This window comes from Syngnathus leptorhynchus, chromosome 4 (assembly GCF_054491065.1).
Source record: "Syngnathus leptorhynchus isolate UIUO chromosome 4, UIUO_Slep, whole genome shotgun sequence".
NCBI lineage: Eukaryota > Metazoa > Chordata > Actinopteri > Syngnathiformes > Syngnathidae > Syngnathus > Syngnathus leptorhynchus.
Window position 1 is genome coordinate 11,135,400 of NC_141198.1, and position 26,416 is coordinate 11,161,815.

At 42.6% G+C, this 26,416-nt stretch overlaps 3 protein-coding genes and 1 long non-coding RNA gene across 4 annotated transcripts; 1 reads left to right on the forward strand and 3 right to left on the reverse strand.

Moving 5' to 3' along the window:
- Positions 1-213: 213 nt before the first annotated feature.
- On the reverse strand, positions 214-15,482 carry epg5 (ectopic P-granules autophagy protein 5 homolog (C. elegans)). The gene is made up of 46 exons (XM_085910254.1): positions 15,312-15,482; positions 14,913-14,986; positions 14,090-14,707; positions 13,619-13,879; positions 13,332-13,530; positions 13,016-13,152; positions 12,825-12,932; positions 12,685-12,758; positions 12,381-12,489; positions 11,681-11,795; positions 11,452-11,602; positions 11,206-11,367; positions 10,969-11,126; positions 10,702-10,853; positions 10,468-10,608; positions 10,241-10,402; positions 10,028-10,150; positions 9,686-9,948; positions 9,444-9,584; positions 9,195-9,339; positions 8,922-9,119; positions 8,729-8,836; positions 8,530-8,652; positions 8,284-8,450; positions 7,930-8,166; positions 7,719-7,842; positions 7,480-7,624; positions 7,101-7,272; positions 6,869-7,031; positions 6,644-6,786; positions 6,383-6,539; positions 5,934-6,128; positions 5,651-5,864; positions 5,085-5,272; positions 4,797-5,004; positions 4,647-4,722; positions 4,306-4,409; positions 4,062-4,237; positions 3,608-3,817; positions 3,328-3,537; positions 3,092-3,236; positions 2,767-3,009; positions 2,463-2,676; positions 2,017-2,235; positions 1,819-1,933; positions 214-1,750 (listed from the first exon to the last, which is right to left on the reverse strand). Exons 2-46 carry the CDS (start codon positions 14,946-14,948, stop codon positions 1,568-1,570), a joined length of 7,692 nt encoding a protein of 2,563 aa, XP_085766380.1. The 5' UTR covers positions 14,949-14,986; positions 15,312-15,482; the 3' UTR covers positions 214-1,567.
- Positions 15,483-16,028: 546 nt separating this feature from the next.
- LOC147058087 (protein limb expression 1-like) lies at positions 16,029-19,286 on the reverse strand. The gene is made up of 6 exons (XM_085910255.1): positions 19,173-19,286; positions 18,715-18,920; positions 17,519-17,659; positions 17,317-17,412; positions 17,162-17,239; positions 16,029-17,081 (listed from the first exon to the last, which is right to left on the reverse strand). Exons 1-6 carry the CDS (start codon positions 19,252-19,254, stop codon positions 16,611-16,613), a joined length of 1,074 nt encoding a protein of 357 aa, XP_085766381.1. The 5' UTR covers positions 19,255-19,286; the 3' UTR covers positions 16,029-16,610.
- Positions 19,287-19,949: 663 nt separating this feature from the next.
- riok2 (RIO kinase 2 (yeast)) lies at positions 19,950-23,607 on the reverse strand. Its single transcript, XM_085910917.1, has 10 exons — positions 23,448-23,607; positions 22,830-22,968; positions 22,632-22,748; positions 21,987-22,162; positions 21,782-21,870; positions 21,507-21,698; positions 21,332-21,424; positions 20,791-21,222; positions 20,579-20,678; positions 19,950-20,474 (listed from the first exon to the last, which is right to left on the reverse strand). The coding sequence occupies exons 1-10, from the start codon at positions 23,511-23,513 to the stop codon at positions 20,313-20,315; spliced, it is 1,566 nt and encodes a 521-aa protein (XP_085767043.1). The 5' UTR covers positions 23,514-23,607; the 3' UTR covers positions 19,950-20,312.
- Positions 23,608-23,742: 135 nt separating this feature from the next.
- On the forward strand, positions 23,743-25,851 carry LOC147058089 (uncharacterized). The gene is made up of 3 exons (XR_015065966.1): positions 23,743-23,868; positions 23,945-24,060; positions 25,800-25,851. It is a non-coding gene; the product is annotated as an uncharacterized LOC147058089 (long non-coding RNA).
- The last annotated feature ends 565 nt before the right edge of the window (positions 25,852-26,416 follow it).

Below are 26,416 nucleotides of genomic sequence, written 5' to 3' on the forward strand. Positions count from 1 at the left end.
GCCACCTGAGCTGAAAAGACACGTGGACAGAAGGTTGTTAAGAGCGCCAGACAGACACTGCATAACGCCAAGTGTGGGACGGCGGCAGGAATGAAAGCACGTACAGTAACCCCTCCTCTTATTTCTATCTTCCTCGCCTCCTCCTCTTTCACTTATATCCTTTGTGTAACCATAGAGACTATCGCAGCCTCAAGTTGTGTCAGACGAGGACACTTAACGTGTCCGCACGTGAGCCTTGAATCACACACACCATTCTTATACAAAGATGATTTATTTTGCAGTTTGGACACCACCAGGGTTGCTCCTGGGAAAAAAAACAATATGATGCTTTCTTTGCAGAGTTTCTTGACATGCAAAGATTGTCCTTGCTTTCTCTAGCCAACACTGAAGCAAACAGCAGGTGTGAGACGTTTGTTCCTCGTGGGCTCGTTTCTTATCACTGACTCATACAAAGAAATGCATTCACTGTGAAATGTGAACATAAGAAAAAGAAATGTGTAAATCTGAACTTAAGAGCTTACATAACACCATTTGTGTGCGCATGTATGATTTTTCAAGGGGGTTGTGGTACATTATGAGCACTTATGTAGGTTTTTTTTTGTACCAGACTTGAAACTACATGATTATGATAATCATACAAAAAGAGGAGGAGGAGGGGGGGGGGGAATGTCCATAGTGGAAAAAAGCTATCAAGGAGTATTACAGCCACAATGAAAAGAAAAATGTAGTAAATGTTAAGAAAAAGTATGAGGAAAAAATCTTGTATTTTTTTCTTCCAGAAGAAAAAAATATTACAATAAAATTCCTAATTTCATGAACAATTTCCCACATGAACTCTCCCAATATCTGCCAAATGTATTCAGTGGCTAATATGCAGATGATTTTAGCACATGCAGCTAATTCCCAAGTTTAGATATGTTATTACACAATCATATTGAAAGTGTAATAATGATGGTGCTGATTGTGTTTTGTTATTAAGCACAATTAAAATGTAAGATAATCAACAATCCATGTCTTCACATGTTTATGCCTTGGCCAGGAATGCTCCACAACTATTAAAGTAAAATATGTTACTTTGCTGTAATATTATAACTTTATTTGCAGAACACTCAGGCTTTTTTCTCTCACAATTTTGTTTCTTTTCAGTGTGGCCATTAATATTCTTAGAAAGCACTTTTGGTTGAACATACTTCGAAAAGGAAGCAGTCTTTTGTGTGAAATGTAACCGAGGCTCTACTTTGTGGGTTATCTCCCAAAAATATTTTTGTTCAGTATGTCCTTCGTTCTCCTCTCCTTGTGTTTTCTTGTTAGATCTCCTTTCGGAAGTGTCTTGAGTTGTGATCTTGCTTCAATAAATACTCCATAATGATCAATAGATGAGTCACTAAAAGATGAAAAAGTCTAGATAAGAGGAACTAAGTGCAAACAAAGGGGTGCAAAAAAAAATAGGGATGTTTGGGACGAAGGCCACTTAACAGCAATCCCAATTTCTGGATCATTGTGCTCCATGTGTCCCCCTCCAAAAAAAATGTCCTCCCATCAGGCAGCATTTGTGTCCAGGTCAATGTCAATGCATAATGTGCAAGTATCTGAGGTCAGGGTAGAGCAGGTTTGTCAGCAGGGCCAGGAATCGAGGTCCATCTTTGAGACAATGACCTGGGTAGCGGATGAACTGAAGGGCTTTTTTCAACGAGTTTTCCAATTCAGCGTAGTGCTTATTGCTGATCATGGCTTCAAGCATCGACAACATCTGCACACAAAAAAAAAAAATCCATTAATAAGGGGAGAATGAAAGAGTCTAAAAAGCATACTGCCTACCTGCTGTGCTTTTGCAGAGGGTTGCAAGTCAGCGCTAGGCTGAAGTCGGAGCTCATTTTCCGATGCTACCTGCACGGAGAGGAATGCTGCCAAGCTGCGGACCACCACCCTGAATCTAGATGCACATCACAGTTTGCCTTAGCAGCACTCTTAGCGTAGCCTCCAAAAGTTTGATTGTTATACCGCTAGAGAGCTTACTTGTTGGAAACAGGGGACTTCTTCCCAAGACCGATGGCCCCGAGTAGTCCAGAGTTGAGCCTTTCTTCTCCGAGCTGAAGCAGCCTGCTTTGCAACCTCAATAGACCCGTGACCACTCCTGGTAATTCACCGTGGCCCGCTTGAGGCTGCAGCTGCTCCAGTGACAGATTCAGTGCTTTGTGCCACCACAGAAACAGCTTGGCTTCATTACCGGGCCCGCTTGAGACACATAATATGTCATGTTAAATGACGCATAGGGCTTAATTGATCAAATTCAGAGTGATTTTGAAGCCAAATGTGAAAGTCATGAAAATTAGCATCGCTTTGCTGGCAAGACGAGTTAATGACGAAGGGCACGATTAGCACTGTTTTCTGTATCTTGTGCAAACAATTTGTCTGACCACGACACATCATACCAAACAGGTTTTGCAATGAAACTCGCAAACCTTGGAAGAACCTGATTGGTCCATGTGTTGATTAGAGCCAGGGTCTTCCTCTCATTGGCTGCCGTGTGTTCGGAGTTAAGACGCTGCAGAATGAAGGCGTAGAGCGTGAGGAAGCTGCCACCTGATTGGCTCTCAGAGAGAAAGTCTTCCACTGTGAGCTCGGGCACTTGCAGCGATGCCAGCACGGGACCCCAGCCGACACACTCGTCGTCAGCTGAGCAAAGAAACGTCATGTTACATTCAAAACAAAATTGTCCACTACAATTAAAGCCAAAAGGCGTTAAGTGCAAGATTGCTTCCTCACCGTGATTAAAGTGGGCTGTGATGCACGCCTCCATGATTCGTGTCATGTGACTCACTGAGGCCAGACAGTTGGAGCAAGCAGTGAGGAGAGGCAGAATCGGAAAGCCCCTCCCCTTCTTGTCCAACCAGGTGATGACACGAACTGCGAGGGCTTCGCCTGCAGGGACGCCGACCCCATTGAGCACTGCCAGTGCGGCGCTGAAAAGGCTGCAGAACGCCATGTGCCTCTGCTCCAAACCCATTTCTGTGGTTTGGGGGGGGGCGAGAAAGAGCCAGATGGACCCGGAGAACCTGACGAAGATGTTTACAGAAGGACATGAGCTCACCTGCTGGGCTGAACGTGACGATGCTTTCCAACAGCGTCTCCAGCTGTGTCTCCAGGATGCTCACACTAATGCTGCCCGCTTGCTCCAAAGCCATTAAACACTGCACACACCAGCACACGTACGCGGCCGCCTTCTGCGTCTCCTCCTAGCATGGACAACATCACCGTGCAAGGGTTCTGTACATAATTACAAGAAGATCTCCCCAGGTTGTCAGTGGGTTTATGAGACTGACTTACCGTGTGAGCGGCTTCAAAAGGGCAGGGGTGAAGTCCAGCAGCACTACGCAGTGATTTCAGCAACAACTGAGATGCAGAATCTGTGTTAAGAAGCAGGGATGGAGTGTAGTGAGTGCTGACATATCCCAGAACCCCTTGGTAGGATGACACATCCAGCTGGTGCCAAGGCAACGATGTGCATTGGATCAACAGATTGAGAAGCGGGGAGTCCTGGAGAAAGAGGGACAAATTATAAATTGCTGTTGTGCCTTAGTTGGGATGAGTTGGGATTTTGGATCACCTGTTGGCTGAGGAGCGGCTCCTCTTTTGCCAGAAAAACCAGCATGTATAACAGATACACTAGCATGGTGTGCGATTCCTTTTTTTGAAGGTCCACGGTTACGGATTCTGTGGGTGGGTGCAAGTGGTCGCTGAGGACGGTGATCCAGTTGACTTCACATAAAATCTCCCCCATAAACAAAAAGCAGCTTTTGGGACTTCCTCTCTCCACCTGAATTGACAAATGAAAATGTGACTTTTTTTTTTTTCTTTTTCTTCCCCACCCACAGATGACTGTGCATGATATATTTAACCCTAGCAGTGTGTCATTAGAGCGCAAGCATATGTCATATCGGAAATAACTCACAATGAGTCATGAGTTGCTCAGATTGAAGTCAGAAACAAGAAACATCATCAGGAAATAAGTTTGGGGAAGATAAATGCAGACAATGTACACGGCGAGACGAGGGTCTCACATTGAAGAGCTTCTCCATTAGCAGCGTGTCGGGATGCAAGTATCTCCACGGCAGGTTGCGCAGGTGAGAGTGGTGCAGGTACAACAGGTACTCTGGTGTTCGTGGAGAGGTGCAACTCTCACAGTACTGCATCACACTAAGCCACAGGGCACCTCTCTGGCCGGGCAATAGGCGGTCTGCAATACACATAGTGCAGTTGGATATCCAAAGGGAAGAACTGGCACACAAAGGCTCGGAGACCCACCTTTGAATCTCTGATGCAGTCTGTCGGTGGTTCGAGCGTAGAGGCCGACCAGACATCCTGCTTCAGTCGCATCTGTCTCCAGCCATGGATAGCACTTGAGATTGCTGTGGCGAGGAAAAAGGAAAACAGAGTATAACCATGACCGCACGAATCCCTCCAAATAACTCCAGTTGTTATCCTGCACTTGTATCGATTTGATATAGATGTGACTGGGAAGGATAGGCAGCGTGGAAAATGGCCGCTAATTGCAACCGCTGCTTAAGCCAATGTAAACGAGCGCTCGATTATGATTCCGTTGTCAGAAGTTCTGAAGGCCACTAAGATCTCAAAGGTTGACATACCTTCCATCTTCAGTGTTCAGGGGGAAGATCCAAGGCTTGAATAAATTCACAATTTTACCGTGCAAGTCATGAAGACCTGTGAGAGTGCCAGACTCATGTTATGATGACATAACAAACCATTATGTTACGTGAATTATAATTGTGACTCACTTTTCAATATTCTATCGCTGCCCACTGAGTCTCTGGTACAGTTGCTGAGTGACACGCTGCTTAGACAGCTGACCAAATAGTCCCAGAAAGAAACAACCTCAGTGATGTAAGGAGACCAGGCAGAGTAGAGACCAAAACTACGCAGGTCAGGCTTGCTGAGACGACTCCGCAAGAAATAATCACTAAGCCAATCTATTGTCTCATCCACCTGTCATGAACATAACAAACATGAAACAACGGCAGGCTTTATGAGATATGATTTTGTGTTGAAACAATTGAGGTGTTCACCTGCTGAGGAGAAAGGGTGATTGGTGATCTGTGGGGAGAACCTGGCGATGCCGTAGCGCGGGCACAGATGTCGCCACTGAAACCTTGGGCGGGTTTGTTTTTGCTGCCGCCGCGGGATGGAGGTGAGCAGCCGAGCACTCGCATCGTCACTTTCCAGCATTCTGGACTCAGTAACTGGTTTGAGGAGCCTGATAAGAAAAAAAGGTTTTAGAAAAATGACGATATTTTTTTTTTCCCAGATTTATTTCACTATATTCCATGTCTTGAATGTTTTGCAAGAGTGAATGATGAGTGGATGACAGTACTTCAATGGGATGATGTGTGCTTTGTCTAGTGCAAACCATGCAAATGAGATAAAAGGCAAATATGAATACACGGGATAGGGAAAAACAAGAAAGTCTCTGTTATGACTCACTGACAGTCATGAAAAATCTTTCTCCCATTTGTTTTGTAGGCTCTTGTGTAAACCAACTTGATTTAAAATGATAGCTGACAAATAGGAACGTTTTTACCCAGTCTGAAGAGACTACCTGACCTTGACTACCGTGCAAAAGAGACGCACTTACTGGTCAGGAGCAAACGCAGACAATCGCTGTAGTGGTCTGGGAAGCGGTAGCGTAAAAGTGAGGTCCAGTGTTTGGTGAAAAGGTGAAAAGGGGTGAGAAGTTCCGATTCGGGATCTCGGCCGCAGACACAAAGACCGCCGTGGACTAGCTCTAGCAAACGAGTCCGTTCGGGAAAGACGGGATGTGCATCATTCAGCCAGGCCGACAAATCAAACTGAAAGATGATGCACGAGGAAATTGAAATAGAACAGCTGTGGTTGTATTTTGAGATTTCTCCACAAACCTTGGTGAGCAGCATAAAAATGACATCTGCACTATCAAGGTGTAGTGATGTCACCACATCTTGGTAGAGGAAGACCAGCTGGGCAGGGGCTGCATTAGGTGTGAAAAAAGGAGATATGAGAGGGCAAAGACGTCTTTGCTCCAAGATGGTCTTCAGCACGCGGCTGCATTCTTCAGCATTGCCCTGGATGAACACCTTGAAAGAAAAGAAGACAAGGGTTCATAGTTTCACTTTTTATGACCTCAGCCAGGAATGTTGTTTTTGCATTGTTTTTTTTTTTTATTTTAGAAGAAAGAATTTACTACCACTTCATGAATATGCGTGAGGTGGGTTGTGTTATAATTGTTGGCGTAGGTCTAAATGTGATTCTTAGTGTTATCACTAGTTTAGCACTATTGGAAACACACGGCTAAAGTAACGTGTGTGTGAGTGTGTGTGTGTGTGTATACCTGTCCTAGTATCTCCACACATGAGGAGAGATATTGGCGTGTCGGTGGATGACGTAGTGTGTCTTCGCACACATAAGAGACCACCTGATAGAAGGCTGACACGCCCACTTGCTGCACTGATGGGGATTTTTGTGATTTGTACATGTTCACCAGAGCTCTGCACACAAAATAAATTCCAACAAAAAAAAAACAAGCCATCTTTCTCCAAATATTGCTTTTGGTTGTTGTTTCAGACTACATAGCTGACGTGATTATATTTACGTGATAAAGTTCTCTGTATGGACAGCAGCTTCAGCCAGGCTTTGAGGTGGCGGAGCCATGGCATCAGTTTGAAGGTTCTTGATGTCCCTTCTCAGTGACGTTATTTGAGTTTGCACTGCCTCTTGTCGTTGGACACACTCACACTGCACAATTAAAACATTGAGATGAACAATTCAGGCCGAGACGTCTTCAAATGCTTCTGCAGCGCAGTGACAGTGGTCATACCGTGACGGTGATGTTAGCTGGACCCTGGCATGGCTGCCCTCCCCTGCCTTTACATTCAAGGGTCATGGTCACTTGCTCTGGGCGGTTCTTGTAAAGCAAAGGAAGAGTCTCCAGAAGCTCCTGTTCCATCGCCACTTGCTGGGCTTCACGTGATACTGCAATCCTGACACGCCACACCTTTGGTTGGCATTGTGCTATTCCCATTTTTCCGTGATTTAAGGTTTCAAGATACCTGGCTTGGTCCTGCAGTATGCTGAGGTCCCGCTGCAGCAGTTCAGCAGCAGCTTTGGAGTCAGAGAGACATACACTGGGAACTTCTGCCACTGGGGATTTCATGTGTTGGAGCTCAGGAGGTGGACGTGGAACGGGATGCTTCTTCAAGTTGGACTGGATGCGCTCCTTTGCTGCAGAACAAGACAGATGGACGGACAGCGACAGATACATTGTGAGAAGTTTTGTTTCAATATTTTTGGTGCTATATCTCAAACCAAATGAAGAAATCAAGTTGTGAACAGAACTGACTAAACATGCTATCTGTAGTTAAGAATGTTTGGATTTCATAACTGAGCTTCTACTTCTGAGAGGCAATAATTTGTTCTGCTCTTTTATACCATTGCTGAGACTTGTATAGTCCGTGAAGTTGGAGTTTTGGCTTTGAAGGAAAAATGGCTCGCTCTGCACCTTCTCCCACAGGGACAGAACCTCTTTCTTGTCATACTGCAGACGCTCTTGGTCCACATACTCCAGCCACAGTTCCTGAACAATTGCAGTCGATTTTTGAAGGTATACTGTTTAAAGGTGTTTATAATATTGATGCTTAAATATTTTACTCAATGTGTATGAGACAGACCTGTTGCTGCTGCATAACCTGTGCAAGTCTGTGTGGTTCATATTCGGGAGGAAGTGAGGGAAGATAAACTTCCTGCTTCTGCAGAGTTTCGTCATCCAGCCACACGGCAAAAACACCAAACAACCTGCAAAAGAAGACATTATCTTGGTTTTCGGCTAAACGACAGTAAGAAATTGACAATTGAAAGTATTAAGTGAAATAGGTGACCTACCTGACTAACTCTGTGTGTAACCTAGGTGAGGTGAGGTAAGAGCGTGAGGGGCTGCCGGGATGTTGGTTGTCTTGGTGGTCTGCTGAGGCCGTGCGTGTCGGGGGCACTTTCAGGGCCTGGCTGGCAGCGTGGTGGAAATCAGATATGGTTTGAATTCTCTGTCTCAAATCTTGCAGTAAAGTGGCTTGAGAGGAAGCTTGGAAGAATCGCCGTCCAATGCATCCAGCTGCAGCCATTCTGGAGGGCACATGAAGCATTTCCTTGAGTCCTTGAGCAATGAGTCAACGTCCACTTCACAAAAAGTTATTTTGCATAGTTGCAAAAGCTTTCGATGGAAATATGTGAGCGTCATACCCATAATCGGGACCAGGCTGCCTGAGGTACAGCTGCAGGAACTTCTGCCAAACCAAAGGTACCAGGGGGTGGTCAGGGGGCGTGGCTAAAGCCTGCCAGGCCCAACGGTACACTTGTAGCCGCTGCAAAGATGGGGTGACTGGCAACTTCAGCCTCTGCTGGGTCCTCTGGCTCAGGCAAATCATTTTATAGCGTGTTAGATCATAGGTCATACATCCAGTTTGATCAAGTAATTCACTTTTGTACCTTCAAGGCTTGTTCTGGAGAGATATTGGGTTCTGACAGGAGCTCATTTTCAACACAGCGTCTGAGCTGAGACTCTTCCTCAAATGCGCCCTCCATATTAAGCACCAGCCAGGCAAACCAAACCTGTCAACAACACTTTACCTGTCAACCAGTGGGAGCAATAACTTTTGTGCAAACCCTTGTGGCGACGGAACCTTACCTCTGCACTCAGTGATTGGCCCTCTATGAAAGAAGGTGTAGTGTTTCCAGCAATCCAGCCAACCAGAGAGGAGAGCAGACCTCGATCTCCATGATAACCTAAAGCATTCTGCATGAAGCATTCAAAGCGTGGCATTACAAACATCTCATTCCGATTGGATCAGACATTGATTTCTAATGGCTGACGTAGAAACCTTATGTAGTTGGTGCAGGAGCTTCAGAAGGCAATCCTCCTGATGATGTGTGAATGCAGCACAGCACAGCTGATCCATGAGGAACAACACTGTTTTGTCCCGGTACCACAAGTTCTGCTGTGTCAAAATCCCCACCCAAAACTCCAGCACGGCTGCAGCGCCAACGCAACTGGGCCGTGAACTCTCAACCACATGGCTCTGGAGGACAAACGTACTCGCCTTTATTAATGATGGATGGAATCTTTTCGATAGCTAAAATGGCAAATAATTCACCTGAATAACACTGTTTAGCAGTCGGACATTGTCTCCATAGGTTGTTCCAGTGAGGAGTGGAGCTACCCGGTGTGTGACGTGCTGCGTCACACCCTGAGGACAGACGCTGTCGTACTGCAAGAACAACTGAATGCAACTTACAAACCTGGTGTGAACAGAAAAAAAAAAAAAGCGTCAATGTCACGACCAAAACGTTAATACGTGAATGCGTGTTAAAAAAAAAAAAAAAAAAAGGTGCATTTGGTTTACTGAGAGTTGTTGACAAGGTAGAAACTGAGCGGATAGATTTGAGGAAGGATGGTATCCAGGAGATGCACAGCAGCTCGCAGGTGGCGAGACTGAATCAAACTCTTTAACAAGCTGACACCATCAGTACAAAAGTGCTCCAGGCTGATGGGAAAAAAAAAAACAAACAAAAAAAAAACATCAAGCACATAGATTGATTTCATTCAGTGACCCATAAACACAATTGTGAACGCGCGTGTCCATACCTATGTCCCACTGTTGTCATGGCGATCGACAGGTATGCCCCGATAGGAATGCCTGCTTTTACAGCTCGAAGAACAGAGTGCATGCTGGGAGAATGTGTTAATTCCGCAGGGGGAACTGACACTAAAGCAGGTACTGACCAGGCCCTTTTTGGGTTCTGTGCATTGGCATGAAGCTTTAGCCTTAGTAAAAGCTGCCACGCCCATTGACTGAAAGACGCTTCAGGGGACACACCTAAGCGAAGAACACTCGCAAGATAAGACACCTGAAGGGGGGGGGGGAGAAGTTCTCATCGGTGAAAGTGTTTCCAAATCAAGTAGAGTGGATGTCTGACAATGAGTTACCTGTTTAATCCCTTCTGATATCAAGCCACTGTAGGGTTTGTCAGTCAGGTACTTTTGATAGGCCTCAGCAACCAGCAGAGCCACTTTACTGTGGAGTGATGACGACAAAGCCAAGGATCCGTCCTAACAAAAACAAAAAAACAAAAAAAACCTGGCCTTGTCATTTCAAATCTAAAATGGACACGAGACATTTTGGGAAACCTTTGCAAGTACCTCTGAGTATCCCCAGTTCAAACCCTCCAGTATAACGCAAGCCAGACGATTCTCCACAGCCGATAGAGGATGCTGGAGCAACCACGCTCCGATCACACATATCTCCTCTGGTTCTGGACGCCACAGGCTCAGAGGAAGCTCTTTACACAAGTAGAGTGCCACCTAACAAACACAGAGGGGTTTGGGTTTGAGACCTGCACTGGACATATTGTCCTCTCAGAACTCACCATGCCCACAGCTTGGATGGTTTCTCTCAACCTCTCCAGAAGAACAGAGATAATGTAGGGATGAGCCGATGCTATTGTAGCCAACAACTCTCTTCCAACTTTAGAATAAATTTCTCTGGTGGACATGCTCACGTAGGACACCTGTAAACAAAACAAACGATTTTATACTTAGGTACGTTTATAGATGAAGATAACTCGTGATTATAGAAAAGAACTGAGATCTTCTTGTCACACCTGGTAAATAAGCAAAGTGACGGTTGTGATGAAGGCAGGATCCGAGTACTGAGTGGGTGTGGCCATGTGCGCCAGTGCAGTCAGGAGGGAGATACCGTCAGAGCTGTTCACCTCACACAACCACAGCTCAAACCTGTCCTGGTGTTCTGGTTCTGTAACAAAGATGGTCAGCCCCCGGGATCACCAGTGGATCTCGTTTCAGGATCTCCCATGAGTATCAAAAACACAATGGAAACATTCCTATCTCATTTTGGCTTGCTTGTTTACCTCTTAGAGCCTGAATGCAGGATGGAGCGTCACTAGAATGACTTAGAGTTTCCAATCCTGCTGTTTCGGCACACTGCATCACATAAAGGATTCTCCAAAGCATGGAGCTGGACAAAGTCCCGTATGGCATCTCAGACATGAATAACCAAATTCCCAACCTGGAAAAGAAAAAGTATTGGAGTATGAATACCTGTTTTTGTTTTTCCTCAAGAGAAGATCTTGATAATAGTACCACACCTCTTATTTTTGAGGACATGAAGAACAGCCCTGAGGAAAAGATGATCGTATTCCACCTGCAGCTTTTCCAGAGGTAGAGAATGGACATGAGAGCTGGACCCACTGGTACCAGTCACACTCGCATATTGTGCCCAGTGATCACTGACGTAACACAGTGTCATCCTGCAAGAGAGGAAAAAAAGATTGATGTGATCACATGTTTCTGCCTATAATTGCGTGTTATGCGGGTCAATCAACGACACTGACCGTATGATGCGTCCGATTCGTTTCACTAGCTGTCTGTATCGAGCCCTGTTATAGGTTTGTAAGCCAAGGGCGAGAATTTCAATAAGCGAGGAAGCGAAAGCAAACAAACGCATCATCTTCTGACTGGAGTACCCCTGAGGCTCGTAGACACCTACAAACAAATGAAAAGAAATCCTGGTTTCCTTACATTATAGCTTCAGGAGACAAAAGTAAAGGCACAAACATTTACCGTGCTTGCTCATTCCCAGCATGTGTGAATAGAGCTGCCCGAACGGAAACTGGGACATAAAGGTGACGAGGTCGTCTTCGCACAGCAGCATCCAACTGCTCTCTGGATCTTCGTCCTAAAAACGAGGACAGCGCATTTGACATTTAGCTTGTCGAAAATACAGCAGCATATGTGGTGTTAAGTCAACAGACTGACATTTATTGGAAATACGCGTTCATTTATTTTTATTTTTTTTGAGTGTGACTCAGCCGATGGGAACAAAGACAAGAACATAATGTTGTTTTGATTGTCTCAACAGCTTAGGTCGAGAAAACAAAAAAACAACATAAAAAGCTATTTTCTGAAAACATTATTGAAATGAAATCTATTAGAACAGGCAGCAGATTGGTACAAACTATCCAGCAAATATTTCCAATATAAGACAGTCAATGTCCAAGAGGAGTAACAAAAACAGGCATTCTTGCCTTTCATATCCATTTCAACATTATCTACACTTTAGCCCAGATAGTATATTAATATTTGATTTAAAGAGTCTTTTAACCTAGAAATGTCAGAAGTTGGCAGATTTGACCCATTTTGCTATTCTTTGGGATTATCACAAGATGGAAATGGATAGTTGTGTCGAAACCAATTCTTTTGCAACAATTTAATTTGAAGCATGTATGAAAGATGTAGTTGACTAGCAATAACCACTAAGTACCTCTTCTCCTCCTTCATCCACAAGCGTCCAGTTGCCAGACTCAGGTCCAGATGAAGCCGAATTAAGGCTCTCACATGGTTTCATATGACTCAAAAACTCAGCGCGGTGTCTAAAGTCAGAACAGAAATGCCATTCGGTGTTTTTGATATTGATGGGACATTTTATTTAGTGGGCCCAAAACAGTAGGTACATCTCTATTAGTCCAAGACATTAACTGTATCATAGCAGATTTGGCCCGGTTCTTATTTTGATGGTGAAAAAACAACTTTTTTTTTGTTAATGCTGTCTTTATTTCTTGACTTACCGAGCAGGCGACATTAGAATTGCTAACGCTTGCATGAAGTCCTGCACTCCACAGGTGTTCTCCCATACTTCAATCTGAGCAGATCATAATGTGGTTCAATACACTGTGATGACTGATAGAAGAATGTTTTCTTAGCCAACCTGAAGAAAAGGGGCGGCCCACTTGCCCACCCCAGCAGGACAGCACAGCAGATGACACAACACAAACAAATGCTCCCCTGGTCCTCCAACATGCAGCAACACTGCCACCTGATGAGGGGAAATCACAACAAAATGCATTGACTGAGCAGTGCACACAAAATGGAGCGCAAGTGTGTCCTGTAAATATTTACCAGTATTTCCAACCAGTGATGGATGTCTGCCTGAAACTGTGTGTCATCAAGGACTCTTCTTGTGAAGCTAAAGAGGACACTGATGGCGTCTTTCAATGGTTGAATGGAACAGGGCTGTCTTTGGCTAGCTGAGCAATCTGATGAGAAAAATACAAGAAAACAAGTCAGATCACGGGCGCAGTCATTGTTTACACGCCCCGTCACGCCGACAACTACTGTTGCTCGCCTGCTTGTGTGTCTGCTTTAATGAGCCGTATGCAACAAAAATATGACGCAGATTTCATTTTGAGAGCTCATAAATATACAATACAATCACCTTTTAATAGGCGGTACAAGTACGATTCCACCTGGAGGCGTGACAGCGAAGCAGTATATGCATGTAAGGCCACCTTCTGATGGAGCAGTTCACTGCGAAGTTCAAAATGTTTGTTCAGCTCAGCCAGCACGCTCTGATTGAACTCTGCCTGCTGGAATCGATGGTATCCACACACTTTGGATTGATCTGCGCACACACCCTTTAAGGGAAAAATTCAAATCAAATCAGCAAATTATTTTTAACACTCGCTTCACGGCTTATTTGTTTGTTGTGGTTTTTCACTGAACCTGGAGTGTTAACTGTTCATCTCTGAAGCTCCACAGGCGATTTTGAGTGCTTTTACAGTCGGACGACTGTGTGTGCAATTGTGTGTGAGACTGAGTCAGCTGTCTGCGACAACGCCAGTAGTTCTGCAGAAGTTCAGCTAATTCGTGGTTCTCCTGTCGAGCCAGCGCGCAGAACTGGGTTGTGCATGCTTCAACGCCTTCCAGCCAAGCTCGTAAACCTCCTCCAGGCTCCCAAACACTCAGCTGCTCTAAAGAGAACGGCTGCAAAAGAAACAGATAGCATGCTCGATAATGATTTTATCACAACGATGAGCCAACCAGAGCTTTTTCTACTCGGGTGAATTACGTGAAATCTCCTCACACATATTTTGACAATGTTGCTTCATTTGGCTAAATAAAAAAAATTAAGAACCCTACACTTTAAATATGGCCAAACAAAGCAATGTTATGTGATGTCGCATGTGAAATTACCTGAACTTCTGTTGTGGTTCTTGGCAATTCAGGATAGAGTTTGTTTTTGGAAAGTTCAGCAACAGACTGCAGAGGCTGCAAACTAGGAGGAGAAGATTCCTGCTCAGCAAGGGCTAAAACTGCAGGTCCTTTCCCACAATTCTTCACAGCTTCTCTGTGAAGCTCTAGCAAGGATCCCTCCTCCAGTGCCGGGACAGATGGGTATAGTGAAGGAGCGCTCGGGACATGTTTGATGTCAAAATGTGTTGAAACACACGAGACTTGAGATGTGCCCCGAAGCTCGGACACCGACACGTTTGCGCCCTCGCTTTCTTTCTGTTGTATCTGTTGCACTGAGGCTTGTGCTGTTTGTGATGAACCTGGAGCGGGTTGTAATGTCTCAGTTAATGCTGATGTTAATGCAGTTTGTGATGACGTGATCTCACGAGACTCTGCGTGCACATCTAATGTCTGAGCTTTAGTCTCGGAGAGAAGAGCGGGCTCATGCTTTTCCTCTTGTGGTTCTTGGTGTGGGAGGCATAAGGGGATGCTGTTGAATTCAGACGTGGAAGCATCATCACAAACGGCTGTGGGGGCAGCAATTCTCTTGTCTTCTGTTCTTTTATGCTTCCTGACCAGCTAAAAACAGAAATAAAACACTTGGAAAATAGATGGCAGAGCTGATCAAGTCATCAGCACAAGTAAATAATACAGGCCTCCATGCACCATTCGTTTGCGGCTTGTATACTGTAATAATGTTATGGCGTATCAACTCATAATAAGCCCCCAAATAAAATGCAAAAGAGAACAAGTACAGACGTGCAAAGGTCACCTTTTTACTTACTTTTGCTTTGGTCTTCTTGGGCCGCACAGCTTCCATCTTTAAGCCGTGTCACAACATCCCCAATAAACACTTTCCTGACAGAGTGCAGACAGAATCAACAACCCATCGTTCAAAGGTGCAAACGACGTTTTTTCTTTTCTTTGATAAGCAGCAAGTGTCAGGCTGTGTTGACAAGATAAACACCGACAGGACAAATATTTTAGAATGTCGGTGGCTACAATTAAGAAGGCAATCGCCGGCGTGTCTACTTCACAAGGTAGACATAGAAGATGACAATAGAGGTAGCCAGAAAACAAAACAAAACAATTACGATAGAGTTAAGGCTAATCTATGATGCTAACGGGAATCGGCTTGTTTGTTCGTCACGCAGTCTATCTACTTCGATATTAATGGATTTACCAGCATCTCCAACGTCCTTGTTTTGTTTCTCATGTCATTAAAATAAACAAAATATCCGATGCAAGCGGCGACATGCTACGGTAGTTTGGTTTGCGGTTCAGTTGTCATTTGTTTTGTTTTTCAGGAACTGTGCTGAGTCACGTGGTAACTCCACCTTACTACGGAAGTCGAGAATGGCTAAACTTTTTTGTAAACAAGCAGTAAACTACTGCATGAGGGAAATATTGCTCAACCGAATCGTGACTATTTTTTTTTCTTGTTAACAAAAAATACATAAGTGCTGAAAGACATTTTTATACGTTTATATTGTATACTTTATATTATAATTCATCCCATAATCGGAAATATGGTAGCAACAATAATGGATTCAACAGAATTAAAAACACATCAGGCAAAAGAAGATATTAGTGCCAGAAACATAATTCACAAATTAAACCTAAACTGCTTTCCAATCCATCTTTCCAAGCCAATTGAATTTTTTCTACAATATTCAAATTAATTCGGATATACACTTGTATGCACATATATATATATTTATATGAATACATATTTGTCAATATTCAACCCTTTATGTATGATTTGTTATAGAATGGTTGTCCTTGGTGAAATATTTTAAAAGCCGTTTACTCAACATTACATTTACATATCAGTTGGTGGTTTAATTGATATGACAAACACGTCTTAAAACATTGTTTTTATTTATCCAAAATTCCAAATAAAATCTGAAACACAAGTAACTACAATCATTATAATGTAAACAGTGACTGACTGAGAGACAGACATTATTTACAGATTTTCCCTTTTCAAAATTGTATTAGATACTAATCTCATCAAATCGAGAGTTTTAACTAATTCTCGTGACCTGGTCTCTAAAAAATGAGATAATTATGTCATTTAGATCTACAACCACTTCTAAGATCATCATAAATGGCTTGTCACCCAACATGTTTCACAGTTGCTTTTGGGATTCATATCAAACATCTTACATGTCATAAAAAGACAAAGAACATGGAACATGGCAGTGAGTTGTTTAGTATACCATAAAGCTGTATAATTTCATTATTCCGCTAAAATGATACCGTGCAGAGTGCACAGAATGTTAATTCTTACTCATATTCAGTGTGCATCCTATATTATGCATGAAAAGGCTCCATTTTTGGCTCGTCCGGAATGAAATGAGCACTTACTAAATATATTGCAACCGCTATTGTGTGTCGTGCTATGTAAATATTTTACAGAATTTAATTTGGCAACAGAGATATGCAACTCCATGTGAGAATCTACTGAAATGTTTACATTTCATGTATCCTCTAAATTTTGATTTAGTGAATGCACGTGAGTGCAAAGCGAGCAGGTTGACGAACACTCAGAGTGAACGTTCCTACCACAGATTTTACCATCTGCTTGATCTGTGCGTTCATGACGGGTTGGTGATGGACTGCAGGATGACTTTATCGGCACTTCTCTCCCGTGGGAGAACATTGTTAGCAAGGGAACGTGTTCGTCCTTGTTTTCATGTGTCTGGCTGTAGACTTCAGGCGCGTGGTGAATATATGCTTGACTGAGCGCCAAGGTGAGAATGCCTGTCTTTTCCTTATAGAAACGCAGCTCGATGCCCCGACGCCGGGCCAGCAGCAGTTCCCTTTGCGCCAATTGCAGCTCTTCCCCCAGTTGACCCGGTGATCTCTGCTCCCGGCCGAGCCAGTCCAGAGCCATGCTACTGCGCATATACTCGTCAAGACCACGCTTGTTGTAATAGGCAATAACACTCTAAATGAGAAAACGAGGGGTTTGCAGAAAATATATTACTTGGAAGAGCAAAAAAAAAAAAAGATCCTCTTTTCACATACCTGACGAGAGCATTGCCTTTCTCGAAGAGTTTTTAGGGTTCCATTCCAGTGCAGCAACTGAAAAACTGTCATCATCTCCTGCAGTTGTCCAATGAAAGGGAAACTGTTAACTGGAGAAAGAAAAAAAACAACAACCATGGAGCACAAGACTTTACCTGGAACTCCAGCATGGTCCTTCCCATGTAAGAGTGGAGAAGCAGACTGTACGTGCCTATATGTGTGTTTGAATCTTTTGCATCTTCAATAGAAACCTGGTCAGAGACAACACACAAGTTTCAGATGAATCTTGATGACAGAACTTTTCTCCTGCTGGCCGAATTCATTTGAAGCGGTGATATCGAATGGGTTAAAACTCACGTTAGTGTCTATGGTGGCCTGCTGCAGACTCTGAGCGATGAATTGAGGGCAGATGCGTCGACAAGGCAGCTCATTGACAAGCGAGTTCATCAGGGCCACTCGGGCAGCATCGCGACGGGCCTCTGCCTGAGTGTTGCACAGCTGGGGGATGAGAGGGAAGGCGTAGGGAGAGAAATGAACTTTCTTTCTGGAGTCCGACACGCTCTTTCAGGTATGTTTCCATTTCACACTTGACTGCAAATAGCTGAAAACTCAAAGGAGAGGCAGCCACAGATAGCTGATCACATGATACTGGAGGCTCCTGTCTGGGTCACGATGGACTACTGAGTGGCATCACGAGACTAGAGTGAGTCAAATTAAACAACATTAAAAGGACTTCCAGTCAATTCTGTACCGCCTCTATTTGTTCTGCAATAATAATCTGGTCTCATGTCAGTAGAGGAATTGGTCTCGATCACTGAATGTTCATCGCTTCTAATGAAATGTCTTGCTTCATTAAATGTGACTATCACAGAACAAATGAAAATCAATGTAACGTTGTTTCATAATTTACAAACAAACTGGTCTTTTTGTATGGCGACAAAATAATTACGGATGAATGAATGGCAATGAATTTGTCTTTTTAATTGAGTTACCTGCAGCAGTCAAATTTGTGCAATACATTTTAAATGTGTTATTGGTCTTGATCTTAAAGGCTTCCAATTGACTATGAACATTATTATGTGTAGTAATATTTAAAGAGAACTTTGAAAAAAAAATCAGTATATAGACAAACATTTTCATTACCAGTGGACTGCTAGATTGGAAATAATTTTGATTGGATAAACACACTGATTACAACATTCAGAATAGTGAGTATTTTTAGCTATTAAAACCAATGATGACTCAGCACATTCATTCAATGGTTTTAGTTTCACATTTCCAATGCTTTGTGCTTTGATGGAGAAAAAAAAAACACACACCAGATGATTCATCCAAGACCAAAGTAAAACATTAATAATTTAAACCTTCAAAGAGCACTCATTGAAATATTTTAGGCTCAAAATAATGTTGTGTAATTGTTACACATTACTTGTTGATATTTTAATCATTAATCGTTGCTAAAGTTATGTGGAGCACGACAGAGCCGTTATGACGTCATTAAATACGGTCAAGGTCGATATACGAGAGGGTGTATTCAAAACTTTCCGACACACCTTATAGTTGCCAAAGCAACTTCCTCCTGGTAGTGTGACATAGCAGACAAACGGTGGACCAGGGCAAGTAGCAGATTCATATAGGAGCAGGGTTCTTATCTGGCCCGCTGCATCCCTCACAGAATCATCTGATCCGGTGGAGGATCCCTCTATGTGACCCACTTGCTTCTGTTCCCAGAAATTATGGAGCATGGCCACTACATTGACTGGACAATTAAAACAAAAGATGATGTAACCCAGTGGTAAAGTCTGTCCCAGCTTTTTTTTTTGGAACATTTTGCAACCATAAAATTCCAAGACAACAATTATTTGCGATTGGCTTTGAGGTGTATTCAATAAAACATCACTGGTATTATTTAAAACAAGAGCTTTGTTAAATGTTTAAACATCTTTGTCTTAAAATGTTCATATGAATATCAATATAATGATCTCTTAATACATACTATAAGTTTACTCACAGTCTTTCGGGCTGAGCTCAATGTTGTTCTGGGACAAGTAGGACATGAAACTGTCCTCATCTTCCTCTTGATTCATCCTCATTCACGGATTGGGGAAATTTCAGTCCACTCGCCTCATTCACCTGCCATGTCAGCGCAGGATGGCAACATTACAAGGAAATAACTCAAATTCTAATGGCTCAACGCCCTCGTCCTCTTCTCTCCACCTACTAAACCTCATTTCCCCCTTCCCCCCCTTATTTTGGCTCTGGGTCCAGCCAGTCTCTTATGTTTTTGTTTGAAGCAGACCACCTTTGTCACTCTTGCTGCCAATTAGCTGAGAGGGCCCCCTTCACTCTCTCCACACGCAGAGGTGCAGCCCTGGAATGCTGAGCCCCTTCCATCGAGCTGTGCAGCTGGCTAATCCCGGACCGGTAACTTTGAAAGCTGCTTATAGTTGCAAAATTAAACATACGACAACTCGTGAAACTCTTGATATCACTGTCGTGTTCACATTTTCGCCACCCCCTATCATAACGCTGCTAATTTAGTTTTCAAAAAAGTGTGGGAAGGGGCGGGGTTCAACAAAGCACTCGTCCCACAAGTTTTTGGGCCCACTGAGCCTTGGGTCTGAGCTCCATTCATCCTCTTGGAAATGAATAGCCTTTGTTCAAGTAGGAATTCACCCGCTTTCTGAATACCTCCAACTTCTGAGAAAACACTTATTCAACTGCCAGATCAGATTTTTTCTTCATCGCTCAAATTGTCATGCTAGGATTTGAATGAAATAAGCAACCATTTTCTGCATCTTTCTAGATTGTTTATTTCTCAAAGTAATTGCTTTGTGTGCGTTACTTTTCATGATTTGAATTTCCAAACAAAAAGCATTCCAAACATTTCTCATCATTTTAAAGCTTTTCAATACAACATGAGCACATTTTCATTCAATATTAAATGTTTGAAAAGGACATAAAATACACATGAAGCAAATGTTTGAATGGCGATAGCATTCGTGTCACATAATTTACATTGAATTGTAGGCTGACCACAACAGACATCTGTCTATTCTGGACATAATGGGGCGTTACTGGTCCAAAACAGTTTGTTTAACAGGTGTGATCATGATAACCCTCCTGAGGCAGACGAGTACCAGACGAGCATTCATCCCCAGAAGGTGGCGCTCTCCAGACTCGACTTAATGTTGTTTTCATTCTCCCGTCTAGATTTGGTAACCAAATTGGCTTCCCCCTTCTGCAGACGCCTCCTTTGTGCCGACTTTTGTGTTTTGGTGAGCTGTCTCCGCACTTTTTGACGGACCACATCCTGCGACACAGAATAACAACAGGCACTTATTTAAGCGGAATAATGACCGTGTTTATTTGTCAACGCAAACTCAGGGTCTAGACTTCAGATTCATTTTTACTTACAGGTGGGATGGTTGAGCAGCTTCCTGTGCTGCCCATTGTTGCCTCACTGTCTGTCCTTCTCCTCCTGTGTTCTGCCAACTGTAGAAGGCTGTCTGGATCTCTGCAAGAAAGAAAGAAATGATTGTATCGTGTGAAAATTTGCTGAGACTGATAGTGCACACTCACAAAAAAGACATACAATTAATACCAAGTCAACTTTTCATTATCTGTACCTGAAAGGTTTGAACTCTTTGTTAGATACAGAAAGGTCTGAGAGTTCAGGGACTTCATCCTCCAGCTCTTCCTCCAAGTCATTCACCATCTTGTCAGTGCTTCTAGCCTCAGCATTTGTCTCTCCCCCCCCTTTTTCACTCAGCCCCTCTTCTTTTTCACTCTCCTCTTCATCTTCACTCTCCTCTTCATCCTGTACGTCGTTATTTGTGTCGCCAACTTTCAGGCCCTCGAGTTCCAAAATTGCCTTATTGTAGTCAGTCGCATCCACACTTTGCTCTTCGGTTTCGACTTCTTCGCCGGTCTCCTCTTTGTCGCTGTCCTCGTCCTCTTGCTCTCCCTCAGGCCCAACTGGATGAAACACTGCAGCATCTTTCTCCATATCTTTAGTGAAACCACTCGCTGAGACCTCAACATCGAGAGAACATGAGCGCCTGTAAAAAAAACAATTTATTTTTTAACTGAATTGAGAAGGCACTTTATCACCACAGCCAATGTTTAAAGACTTGACAAACTCATTTTAATTGGTCAGTGAAACATTACCTGATATCTTTGAAGGTTGGGAACAGCTCGCTCTCATAATTATACCGTCTTGCAAAGAAATCTCGTATGCATTTGACGTCTCGATCAAAATACCTACAAAGATCACATAAGGGAGCGAAAAGGTGATGGCTTTAAATTAGTTCGCAATGAGGTGTTTGCAGGTACAAGCACTTACCATTCAGCATTAGCGTGCGAGGTGGACACCATCTGAGGGAAGTCGATCATCGTGATGTGATCCTGGTCGTCGAGCATCAGGTTGAACTCGTTAAAGTCTCCATGAATCAGGCCGTGGTTGGCCAGTTTGACGATGAGGTCCATGAATTCACTGTACAGGGCGGGTGGATCTTGCAGCTCGTGCACCTGACACCTGATAGGGGAATGAAAACAATTGATTTGAAGATTTGTGATGAGTCAAGTGATTCCAGAGAGAGAGATGGCTGATTTCCATACAGTGGGTATCCATTGATGAGTTCCATTACAACTGCATGTCTGTTGTAGTCTACAGGCTTGGGTACAGGGAAGCCTCGGTCATAGAGTGCCTGGGGAACGATATAAATGATGCAACACATTCAACACCTCTGCTGTACGCTGATGAGTAGTCATATTCCACATTCTGTAAAATGCACACAACACACTGTGGCAAGGTTTGCATTACCTTCATGTAGGCAAACTCCTTCATGGCAGAGAGGCGAGAGAGATACAGCCAGGACATGTTCTTCCTGTGCTTGTGGTAATCTCTCTTATTCTTCAGATTCCTGAATGAGGTGCGACCTAATCTGTGAAGCTTCAGAGCGTACTGCTCCCCGTCCTGATTTGCCACAATATAAATATCTGAAGGAATGAAATGCAAATCGATCAGTTTCAAACACAGCATAGGTGCACAATCGTGGAAGCTAAATAATATGCTGTCAAAGCCTAATCACATACTGTCAATGGACATTTCATTTGGTAGAAATTTATAATCGAACAAGATCCAATACAATGGGAAAAAAAAAATCTACAAATACAATAATGCTGAATTTACATAGATACCGTTGAGCGATATTAGTTTGAGAATTATTCTCAGTATACTTGCAGTTTGTGCTGGTGTACAACTGCACTTCACAACACTAAGAGTGGTTTCTATTTTGTTTACCTTGTGATGAGATGGGCAAAATATCCATAATGAGTCTTTCCATGAACCCAGTCATGTCATTGATTAACTGATATATCACATTACACTAGGCTACATTTTTTTTTTTTTTTTAGCTATTATGGTCAGTGAGTGCAGACTGTTAAATGCATCATGTGTAAACTTTACCTGACTCTTTCCCTACACCCATTTGGTTTCCAACTGAGGCAATAACATCTCGTGAAGACAATGTCTTGAGGGCTAGGTAATCATATCCTCCAAAATTTAACCTGTAGCCTTGCACAGCTGAAATACAATACATACCCCATAAGAACAAAACATACAACAACATTCTTTAAACAACCAAGGTAGAATCATTAAGATTACTCTTTGAGCGTTCATAGACCACAAGTTTATGTTTGACCAGCTCTCGGAGGATCTTGTTGCATCCACCGTGTTTGAGGCTGGCGATGGAAGAGAGGAGACTCACTGGAACAATCTCATGGTTTTTCATCCCCATCTCAACCTACAAGCAGAGATGAGATGACGTTTATAAAAGCAGACATATGTTAAATTTGTCACTTATCGGGAAAACAATTTTCCACTGCAAAATGCAGGCACAAATCAGTCAGTTGTCATGACATTTTCAAAACATCCACAATAATGTCATTTGTGGATTTTGTTTTGAGAAAGAAATAGGTACAAGTATGCATTCTATCAAGATATTATTGTGACTAATATTTGCAATATTTAGTCCCCACGCAACATCAATATGACGTCAAACATTGAGGATGACGTCAAACCTCGGTGTTTGTTCTCATATTGAGGTTGAATTGAAATCAGATGCCAACTGGGTTACTTTGCAATACTAATATAGCAACTTTAAAGCAATAACTACAATCACTTCACCGTTAGTAAAATGTGTTGCTATCATGTTACATACAATGGCAACAAAATAAGGCTAACCAAAGCTAACACGAGTGTGGATATGAGAAATATTTTTACCGCGGTGAGCACACGGAAGTCATCTCGAGACAAGTATCTCAACACCACCACATTCAGCTTTCCCATGTTATAAACGCCAAGTTTGTGTCAAATGATTGGCTGAAATAAGTCAAAACAAGTCGCACACTTTTTGTAAACACATGGACATAGCGGAAGTAGATTTACGGAAGTTGCGTCATGTTGAAGGGAGGGCCTTGAAAGTAGACCAAAAGAAAAGTGAGCGCCATCTCGTGGTAATCGCTTACATATCAATGTTTTGATCAGATTTGATTTGGCTGCCATTGCTGCAGCAATGAAAAGCAACTTGAATAATACAGCACCAGGGGTGCATCTCAATGCAACATTGTCCAATGTTACTCAAACTACAAGATTCTGTCTGTTTCCTGTGTTGCAGCAGGAACAAACTTTTCATCTCCAGAAAGTAAAACACTACTGTATTTTAGATGTATTCATTCAGCCATTACTTTCTTAACCACTGATCTTCAATTGATTTTCAGGTGAGCTGCAGTCTGCATGTTTTGGGATGGAATTTTTGGAATGTGGGAAGAAGCTGCAGTATCCTGAGTCTGAAAGGAAGGCCGAAACTGAGAGTTTAGCCCAGAACCTCAGAACGGTGAGGCAACACACTCCAAAAAAAAAACCTGCCCAAAACAACCTCATCAAAATTTAACATCCATTGCACGCCTCCTTCCCACTCCTTTTAGAGCTGAAAAGCTATTTTGTTTCTATTCATATTTGGATTTTTTTCTTAAATAAAAATATTCGATTCATTTTTCTATTAAACTCTATATAAAACAGACACTATACCAAATCTCAAATCTGTGTTTAATTCTTTGTGATGTTAACAGAAATACATAAGTATAGCTCGTACCACTACGTTTTTTGCATTTACGTCTATTGTTTAAGGTTCCTTGTAGTAAGTCATAATGCTGCTAGATGGCACTGTGACACAATTTCAGTGCAGTGCAGTCAGTCCTGGTCTCTTTGTCTCTTCAATGCATTGTCTCAGTTTTAAGTCGAGTTTCTAATATCACTTGTGTTGTTTTCATCCACCTGCTGGCCTTTTATTTGATGAATACCCCAGATGGTCTTTCTTATATTTGGCAGTGACGCTTCTCCTAAAACTGCCTGTAAAATAATAAAAGAAATTAACAAGATTAAATCCTGGAACCATTTGGTAATTTAATATTTTGTTTTGGAGGGATCAACAAAAATCCTTCCTCCTATTCCTAAAACATCTTGAATGCACTCAAGCTAACATTCCATATACGATTTCAGATTTTCATCAGACTTTTATGATACACAATTCTAGGATCTTTAAAATAGTTTGGATATCTATAATAAATATAAAAAGATAAGCTTGGAGTATGAAGTATGGTGTTTTTTGTGATCAAAGTTTAAGAGCAAAATAAGGAATTAAGTGAACATGGTGGAACATCCATCATGCACATCAGCAGTTAGTTGCCTGTGTTTCCTTTTGTCTCTGATGTATAAAATGAAATTCATCTGATTGTAGTGCAGCCTGAGATATCTTCCCCTCTTTTTTATGTATTTATGCACTCGTGTATGCCCTTTGTACCTCACGTTTATTGTTTAAAATATGATTGACCCCTATCCATTTCTGATCCGTAGGGGGGATGAATATCCGCCGTGCACCTCCGGTGCTCTTTGATGAGAATTTAATGAGCCCCTCGTTAGCTGTGGATGAAAGTGTGAGCTAGATAGGTCAAAGTGATGAAAGAGCCTTTGGAGATCTAACTGAAGTCAAGTGGTCACAATGTTTGATGTAGACGAACGATCCAACCTTACCCGTGTCATTTTATAGAAACCATGAAAGGAATACATATGATGTTGATAATGCATGAAAGCTGCTCCATCTTAAATTGGAGCTGCAAATATGTGCTTTTGATTATTATCAGTAGTTTAATGCACGCAGCGCTTCATTTTAATGTGCCTCAAGAGCCAAAGTCTGGGTTATTTCGTACTATCTTCTGCTACTGTTCTCTGATGTAAAAATGTGATCATGATAAATCACTGCAACCCCACGAAAAACAATTACATAACATGTGCACTTGTTTTGAGGAAAGAAACAACTGCTCGAGGACGACTAACAAACTAAAACGTGATTATTTTTTCAAATATATTTGTAAATCATTACTGGAGGTCTCATTTCTTTTCTTTTTTTTTACATTAGAAAAAAATATATGTATCTTTGAGCGTCTGGCCCCCAACGTTTTCTCACAGGATGTTTGCTCTATTTACAAATATGAGCATTTTAAAGGCTAATATACACACCTCAACTCACACTCTGTGGGGAGGATCCATTAAATTCCTTGTCTTGTTGTCTTCCAGCAGTGAGAAGTGCCGGGAGAATATAAAATGGAAGATATTGGAGAAGCTCAGGTAAGTCTACAACAACAAGAGCAGGCTTTGTTTCTTACTCGTATCACCTTCATCCAGTGGCTGTGCGTGTGTGTGTGTGTGTTTGGAAACGTTGCATGATTAGGTCAGAGCTCAGGATAGCAGATGTACTTTTTTTTGTCCTGTTGGAAACCCCGTTATGTGTGACAACACAGAAACTAGTTAATGAGAGGCATGATGAGTAATATGAGAAGGAAGGGCATAACCTACTGGGGGGTGACTTCACATGCACTTTGCAGTTTGCACTTGCCTTTTTTAGATTCGGGACTCGAGTTGCCAGCCTCGCTTTAGCTCATCATCAGCATGGTCTTGAAAGGCTTTATATGTTGGCACATCTTGGAAGCGGCTCATTTGCACAAAATGGGACTGGCCATTCAAAACGGACTTATTTCAGCTATCATTATGTGTAATATATAACATACAGTGCAATAATTGTTGATTCTGAGTATATCGACAAAACCCAGTCAATAAGACATCTGAAGTTTCCTTGGTAACGACAAAGAGGATATTTTCATATTAGGCTCTACCCAAGATGTCGCAATTTGTAA